This window comes from Stomoxys calcitrans, chromosome 5 (genome assembly GCF_963082655.1).
Source record: "Stomoxys calcitrans chromosome 5, idStoCalc2.1, whole genome shotgun sequence".
Lineage (NCBI taxonomy): Eukaryota > Metazoa > Arthropoda > Insecta > Diptera > Muscidae > Stomoxys > Stomoxys calcitrans.
This window is the reverse complement of record NC_081556.1, coordinates 142144235-142153629: the sequence shown is the minus strand read 5'-3', so window position 1 is coordinate 142153629 and position 9395 is coordinate 142144235. Positions and strand designations below refer to the sequence as shown.

Below are 9395 nucleotides of genomic sequence, written 5' to 3'. Positions count from 1 at the left end.
AAGTTGGACACTGCGTTTTGTTTTTTGTGGTCTCTTATTTTATTAATTCTTCATCATATTAAAAAAAACCATGAATTTTAAGCAATTGAACTGGCGTTGGATGCAATACGGGGCCACAAGTCAGCGCATTCCTTAGCAACGGGACCAGTGATGGCGGAACCTTTCATTTCACCCTTATTATTCACTATCACCCCCGCATTGTCCTCAAAGTATATAAAGACGCCATCCCTCCTTCTGAACGGTTTTCTCTGACGAATCACCACAGCCGGCATTACCTGGAAATAGAAAACAAAAACACATAATTATAGAATAGGGTATAAAGGCACAAAACAATATTAAAAAAAATATATAAAAAAAAAATAAAAAAAATATAAAAAAAATATAAAAAAAATATAAAAAAATAAAACAAAATAAAAAATAAATAAATAAAAAAAAATATAAAAAAAATACAAAAAAAATATAAAAAAAATAAAAAAAACATATAAAAAACATATAAAAAACATATAAAAAACATATAAAAAACATATAAAAAATATAAAAAAAATATCAAAAAAATTTAAAAAAAAATATAAAAAAAACAAAATATATAAAAAATATATAAAAAAAATATATATAAAAAAATATAAAAAAATATATAAAAAAATATATAAAAAAATATATATAAAAAAATTTATATAAAAAAATATATATAAAAAAATATATATAAAAAAATATATATAAAAAAATATAAAAAAATATATAAAAAAATATAAAAAATATATAAAAAATATATAAAAAATATATAAAAAATATATAAAAAAATAAAAAATTTATAAAAAATATATAAAAACAAAATAAAAAAATAAAAAAAAAATAAAAAAATAAAAAAAATATAAAAAAATATAAAAAAAAAATATAAAAAAAAAATATAAAAAAAAATATAAAACAAAAATATAAAACAAAAATATAAAACAAAAATATAAAACAAAAATATAAAACAAAAATATAAAACAAAAATATAAAACAAAAATATAAAACAAAAATATAAAACAAAAATATAAAACAAAAATATAAAAAAAATATAAAAAAATATAAAAAAAATATAAAAAAATATAAAAAAAAATATATAAAATATAAAAAAATATAAAAAAAAATATAAAAAAATATATAAAATATAAAAAAATATATCAAAAAAATATAAAAAAAATATAAAAAAAATATAAAAAAATATAAAAAAAATATAAAAAAAATATAAAAAAATATAAAAAAAAATATAAAAAAAAATATAAAAAAATATAAAAAAAAATATAAAAAAATATAAAAAAAATATAAAAAAAATATAAAAAAATATAAAAAAAAATATAAAAAAATATAAAAAAAATATAAAAAAAAATATAAAAAAAAATATAAAAAAAAATATAAAAAAAAAATATAAAAAAAAAATATAAAAATATATAAAAATATATAAAAAAATATAAAAAAAAATATAAAAAAATATAAAAAATATAAAAAATATAAAAAAAAATATAAAAAAAATATAAAAAAAAATATTAAAAAATATAAAAAAAAATATAAAAAAATATCAAAAAATATATAAAAAATATAAAAAAAATATAAAAAAAAATATTAAAAAATATTAAAAAATATAAAAAAAATATAAAAAAATATCAAAAAATATATAAAAAATATCAAAAAAATTTAAAAAAAAATATTAAAAAATATTAAAAAATATAAAAAAAATATAAAAAAATATAAAAAAATATCAAAAAATATATAAAAAATATATAAAAAAATATAAAAAAATATAATATAATATAAAAATATATAATATAATATAATATAAAAAAAAATATTAAAAAATATTAAAAAATATAAAAAAAATATAAAAAAATATCAAAAAATATATAAAAAATATAAAAAAAATATAAAAAAAAATATTAAAAAATATTAAAAAATATAAAAAAAATATAAAAAAATATCAAAAAATATATAAAAAATATATAAAAAAATATAAAAAAATATAAAAAAAATATAAAAAAAATATAAAAAAAATATAAAAAAAATATAAAAATATATAAAAAAATATAAAAAAATATCAAAAAAATTTAAAAAAAATATAAAAAAATATAAAACAAATATAAAACAAATAAAAAAAAATATAAAAAAAAAACCAAAAAAATATATAAAAAATATATAAAAAAATATTAAAAAAAAACCAAAAAAATATATAAAAAAATATAAAAAAATAAAAAATATATATAAAAATATATATATAAAAAAAAAATATAAAAAAATATAAAAAAATATAAAAAAAAATATAAAAAAATATAAAAAAAATATAAAAAAAAATATAAAAAAAATATAAAAAAAATATAAAAAAAATATAAAAAAAATATAAAAAAAATATAAAAAAAATATAAAAAAAATATAAAAAAATAAAACAAAATAAAAAAAAAAACAAAATAAAAAAAAAAAACAAAAAAAAAATAAATAAATAAAAAAAAAATATAAAAAAAATACAAAAAAAATATAAAAAAAATAAAAAAAACATATAAAAAATACAAAAAAATATAAAAAAAATATCAAAAAAAATATAAAAAAAATATCAAAAAAAATTTAAAAAAAAATATAAAAAAAACAAAATATATAAAAAAATATATAAAAAAAATATATATAAAAAAAATATATATAAAAAAATATATAAAAAAATATATAAAAAAATATATAAAAAAATATATAAAAAAAAATATAAAAAAATATATATAAAAAAATTTATATAAAAAAATATATATAAAAAAATATATATAAAAAAATATATATAAAAAAATATAAAAAAATATATAAAACAATATAAAAAATATATAAAAAATATATAAAAAAATAAAAAATTTATAAAAAATATATAAAAACAAAATAAAAAAATAAAAAAAAAATAAAAAAATAAAAAAAATATAAAAAAATATAAAAAAAAAATATAAAAAAAAAAATATAAAAAAAATATAAAACAAAAATATAAAACAAAAATATAAAACAAAAATATAAAACAAAAATATAAAACAAAAATATAAAACAAAAATATAAAACAAAAATATAAAACAAAAATATAAAACAAAAATATAAAACAAAAATATAAAACAAAAATATAAAACAAAAATATAAAACAAAAATATAAAAAAAATATAAAAAAAAATATAAAAAAATATAAAAAAAATATAAAAAAATATATAAAATATAAAAAAATATAAAAAAAAATATAAAAAAAATATATAAAATATAAAAAAATATATAAAAAAATATAAAAAAAATATAAAAAAAATATAAAAAAATATAAAAAAAATATAAAAAAAATATAAAAAAAATATAAAAAAATATAAAAAAAAATATAAAAAAAATATAAAAAAATATAAAAAAAATATAAAAAAAATATAAAAAAAATATAAAAAAAATATAAAAAAAATATAAAAAAAAATATAAAAAAATATAAAAAAAATATAAAAAAATATAAAAAAAAAATAAAAAAAAATATAAAAAAATATAAAAAAAAATATAAAAAAAAAAAATAAAAAAATATAAAAAAAAAAATAAAAAAATATAAAAAAATATAAAAAAATATCAAAAAAATTTAAAAAAAATATAAAACAAATATAACACAAATAAAATAAAAATATAAAAAAAAACCAAAAAAATATAAAAAAAATATAAAAAAAAACCAAAAAAATATATAAAAAAATATAAAAAAAAAACCAAAAAAATATATAAAAAAATATAAAAAAAAACCAAAAAAAATATATAAAAAAATATAAAAAATATAAAAAAAATAAAAAATATATATAAAAATATATATATAAAAAAAAAACCAAAAAAATATATAAAAAATATATAAAAAAATATTAAAAAAAAACCAAAAAAATATATAAAAAAATATAAAAAAATAAAAAATATATATAAAAATATATATATAAAAAAAAAATATAAAAAAATATAAAAAAATATAAAAAAAAATATAAAAAAATATAAAAAAAATATAAAAAAAAATATAAAAAAAATATAAAAAAAATATAAAAAAAATATAAAAAAAATATAAAAAAAATATAAAAAAAATATAAAAAAAATATAAAAAAAATATAAAAAAAATATAAAAAAAATATAAAAAAAATATAAAAAAAATATAAAAAAAATATAAAAAAAATATAAAAAAATAAAACAAAATAAAAAAAAAAACAAAATAAAAAAAAAAAACAAAAAAAAAATAAATAAATAAAAAAAAAATATAAAAAAAATACAAAAAAAATATAAAAAAAATAAAAAAAAACATATAAAAAATACAAAAAAATATAAAAAAAATATCAAAAAAAATATAAAAAAAATATCAAAAAAAATTTAAAAAAAAATATAAAAAAAACAAAATATATAAAAAAATATATAAAAAAAATATATATAAAAAAAATATATATAAAAAAATATATAAAAAAATATATAAAAAAATATATAAAAAAATATATAAAAAAAAATATAAAAAAATATATATAAAAAAATTTATATAAAAAAATATATATAAAAAAATATATATAAAAAAATATATATAAAAAAATATAAAAAAATATATAAAACAATATAAAAAATATATAAAAAATATATAAAAAAATAAAAAATTTATAAAAAATATATAAAAACAAAATAAAAAAATAAAAAAAAAATAAAAAAATAAAAAAAATATAAAAAAATATAAAAAAAAAAATATAAAAAAAAAAATATAAAAAAAAAAATATAAAAAAAATATAAAACAAAAATATAAAACAAAAATATAAAACAAAAATATAAAACAAAAATATAAAACAAAAATATAAAACAAAAATATAAAACAAAAATATAAAACAAAAATATAAAACAAAAATATAAAACAAAAATATAAAACAAAAATATAAAACAAAAATATAAAACAAAAATATAAAACAAAAATATAAAACAAAAATATAAAACAAAAATATAAAAAAAATATAAAAAAATATAAAAAAAAATATAAAAAAATATAAAAAAAATATAAAAAAATATATAAAATATAAAAAAATATAAAAAAAAATATAAAAAAAATATATAAAATATAAAAAAATATATAAAAAAATATAAAAAAAATATAAAAAAAATATAAAAAAAATATAAAAAAATATAAAAAAAATATAAAAAAAATATAAAAAAAATATAAAAAAATAAAAAAAAAAATATAAAAAAAATATAAAAAAATATAAAAAAAATATAAAAAAAATATAAAAAAAATATAAAAAAAATATAAAAAAAATATAAAAAAAAATATAAAAAAATATAAAAAAAATATAAAAAAATATAAAAAAAAAATAAAAAAAAATATAAAAAAATATAAAAAAAAATATAAAAAAAAAAAATAAAAAAATATAAAAAAAAAAATAAAAAAATATAAAAAAATATAAAAAAATATCAAAAAAATTTAAAAAAAATATAAAACAAATATAAAACAAATAAAAAAAAATATAAAAAAAAACCAAAAAAATATAAAAAAAATATAAAAAAAAACCAAAAAAATATATAAAAAAATATAAAAAAAAAACCAAAAAAATATATAAAAAAATATAAAAAAAAAACCAAAAAAAATATATAAAAAAATATAAAAAATATAAAAAAAATAAAAAATATATATAAAAATATATATATAAAAAAAAAATAAAAAAATATAAAAAAATATAAAAAAATATAAAAAAATATAAAAAAAAATATAAAAAAAATATAAAAAAAATATAAAAAAAATGTTAAAAAAATGTTAAAAAAATATAAAAAAAAAAAAATATTAAAAAAAATATAAAAAAATATATAAAAAATATATAAAAAAAAAATATAAAAAAAATATAAAAAAATATAAAAATTTAAAAATTTTAAAAAATATAAAAAAATATAAAAAAAAATATAAAAAAATATAAAAAAATATAAAAAAAATATAAAAAAAAAATATAAAAAAAAATATAAAAAAAAAATATAAAAAAAAAATATAAAAAAAATTTAAAAAAAATATAAAAAAATATTAAAAAAATATAAAAAAAAATATAAAAAAAATATAAAAAAAAATATAAAAAAAAATATAAAAAAATATAAAAAAAATATAAAAAAATATAAAAAAAATATAAAAAAATATAAAAAAATATAAAAAAATATAAAAAAATATAAAAAAATATAAAAAAATTATAAAAAAATATAAAAAAATATAAAAAAATATAAAAAAATATAAAAAAATATAAAAAAATATAAAAAAATATAAAAAATATAAAAAAATATAAAAAAATATAAAAAAATATAAAAACAAATTAAAAACAAGTAAAAGCGTGCTAAGTTCGGCAGCGCCGAATCTTGGTAATCCACCACCATGAATACCGCTATAAATTTATACAAAATAAATTTAGTTGATTTTTTTCAATCTACATACTTCTAGGAATCCAAAAAGGATGATAGAGAGACCGGTTTATATGAAAGCTATATCAGGTTATGGACCGATTTAGACCGTACTTGGAACAATTGTTGGAAGTCATAACATAACACCACATGCAATATTTCAGTCAAATCGTACAAAAATTGCGGAGATCAAATAGAGAGATTGGTTTATATGGGAGTTTATAACAGGTTACACACCGATTCGGGCTGTAATTGGCACAGTTGTTGGAAGTAATAACAAAGAACTAGATGCAAATCTTCAGCCATATCGGACAAAAATTGCGGCTTCCAGGGGCTCAAAAAGTCAAATCGGGAGATCGGTTTACATGGGAGCTATATCAGGTTCTTGACCAATTTGAACCGTACTTGGCAAAGTTGTTGAAAGTCATAACTGAACACTACATACAAAATTTCAGCCAAATCGTACAAAAATTGCGGCTTCCAGGGGCTCAAAAAGTCAAATCGGGAGATCGGTTTATATGGGAGCTATATCTAAATCTGAACCATTTGCAATCCCCAACGATCTACATCAATCAATACTATGACAGCCGGTTGTACGTACCGGATTGGCCCGATGAAGTCCTTCATCGGCAAGTGTACAACACACTGCTACAACAACAACCTACATCAATATTAAGTATCTTTGTAAAATTTCAAGCGGCTAGCTTTACGCGTTCGACCGCTACCGTGATTTCGACAGACGGACGGACGAATCAGAATGTCGAGGCCATCCAGAATATATATACTTTATGGGGTTCCAGTTCAATATTTCGAGGGGTTTCAAACGGAATGACTACTAAGTGCCTTGATTTGAAAAGACGAGTTATCGGTAAGTAATCAATGGCCTTTACGGCCCTCTGGGCCAGAATTTGGCACTGATTTTATTCCACAAAGCTACTTCACTTATTTGATCATCCGGATTTTACACAATTTATTATTTTCAACAGTTAGTGTGCCCATCACTGCTCGAGACATACCTATTATAGCCGATGTCTTATAAATGAGCAGTGCTCCCGCTATTCAAGCCAGAAAAGGATTCCAGCAAGATGGAAACCTTTGGGACTACTTCACATCTATCGCCAGTAGCTAAAGGCTATACTCCAGCCTAAGCCTTTAGTAGAATTTCCAAGTGCTACTTAGCACCAGCATAATGTTGGTTGTTGTTCTTGTTGTAGCCACATTGTCATGTGGAGGTGGCGATCCTCGTCAAGCTGCTGTATGTGAGCAAGCTCGTTCCGGTCCAAAGGACCGATCGCCACGGGAACAGGATGGCCATTGGTTTTTTTAAATGGCGCCAATAACCCGCCTTGTAATATCGTGCATCATAGGCACTCGGTATTTGTGCAAGAGCCGGTACCGCCCGGCCTCTAGCTGAGACTCACCGTTCGATACCTATGACTGTCTGCGACTGCCGTTCCAGCTACTCCATATGGAGCATTCCACTATCCGCAACCTGTAGACGCGCCTAAACTTATCGTGACAGCAATGAACACCACACAGATCGGACCTCCATGTTCCATCCTGTGTGGTGCTCACAGCTATCCCGTGACGGGTTGGTGTTAACTGCAAAATTCTTGAATAATCGAAAGCTTTTGATACGATCAACCACCGGTCAGGCTTAAAGCGGTGGATTTTATTCCAATTGTGTGGTCTACTCCAAGTATGCTTACTTTTGTGATAAGTGAAGCGTCCCATGGGGGAAGATCTTCGACACTGTTTACCTATACTCTATGCCATGCCTTTGGATGGCAATGAGTTGAATCTTATATGCGAACCATTCACTTCAGGTTGATGACATCTGTCACGAAGTAGTGTCTCAGGCATTTATCGACTATAATAAAATCACTTTAGAAGCACCTCACGAAGTTCCAAGGTTCGGATATAGGAATAAAAACACTACACCACACCAGTTTTAAACTGCCTGCAGAAATCACTACTTTTGTGCCATATTACTATGGCATGTTAAACCATTGGCAGATATTTAGAATTATCCATTTTATACTTTTAATACAGCAAAAATGTTTATCAATGCCGGTTAGGCGCGCAAGACTTTTTTTCATAAAACATGTGCAGCATTACTCAACTCAAACAAACGAATAACAAGTTTCAAGCCCTAAAGATTCCATTTACACTTCCGCATCAACACTTTACATACCTTTTTTCTCAATTCTGGTTTACCCTTCTTAACGGTGGCAACAAACATATCACCGACACCAGCGGCAGGCAAGCGATTCAAACGACCACGAATACCGTGAACAGCGATGACATACAAGTTCTTGGCACCTAAAAACACAGTCAAAACAGTTTTCATTTAATATTTACCAAGAAAAACACCATAATTAACTCAACCACCTACCTGTATTATCAGCACAGTTCATGACGGCACCAACGGGCAAGCCCAAAGAGATGCGGAATTTTCCTCCCGCAGTTCCACCACGTCCTATTCAATTGCATAGAAGAACAATAGTTAATACCAAAATATCACTTAAATTATATTCGTCACATATTTCTAAAGAAATGTTCGTTTATATTTCATTGCTTGATAAGGAAATTTGCACCGATTTCTTTAGATTATTATGAAAATAAAATCACCTCTCTTAGACATTTTGGATGGTTCACAATCAAAAGGAAGTCAAAAAAGAAAGAAAAAACAAAAAAATATTGACAGCTATCTATTTGCAGCTAACTTCATAGTGGCGTTGCCAACGTTTAAATTCCAGGGTTGTATTTTGCACGTGAGACGAAAGAGTAAATAAAATAGCATGGGAACTGTTTGTTATGTTGGCATTTCGAACACATGTTAGTTTTATAGCAAGGCGGATTTAAAAAGATGGCCTCACGCGAGTAACTGCTAAAAGCCGGCTAAGTTTGACGGTATTAAGATGACAGATTTTTGTTTACATTCTCTTTGTTGTTCTCTATCCCTGCTTATGTACGAACACGTATACATACACGCACACAAA

At 16.0% G+C, this 9395-nt stretch overlaps 1 protein-coding gene across 1 annotated transcript; it reads right to left on the bottom strand.

Annotated features, from left to right (window-relative positions):
- Positions 1 to 15: 15 nt before the first annotated feature.
- LOC106086993 (large ribosomal subunit protein uL14) lies at positions 16 to 9132 on the bottom strand. Its single transcript, XM_013251856.2, has 4 exons — positions 9025 to 9132; positions 8789 to 8872; positions 8588 to 8715; positions 16 to 275 (listed from the first exon to the last, which is right to left on the bottom strand). The coding sequence occupies exons 1-4, from the start codon at positions 9035 to 9037 to the stop codon at positions 78 to 80; spliced, it is 423 nt and encodes a 140-aa protein (XP_013107310.1). The 5' UTR covers positions 9038 to 9132; the 3' UTR covers positions 16 to 77.
- Positions 9133 to 9395: the final 263 nt, after the last annotated feature.

Coding starts and splice junctions, on each gene's coding strand:
- LOC106086993 (XM_013251856.2), bottom strand. Junction 8,716..8,788: donor GAACTGTGCTGATAATACAG/GTAGGTGGTTGA, acceptor CTGTGTTTTTAG/GTGCCAAGAACTTGTATGTC. Junction 276..8,587: donor AACCAGAATTGAGAAAAAAG/GTATGTAAAGTG, acceptor TTCTATTTCCAG/GTAATGCCGGCTGTGGTGAT.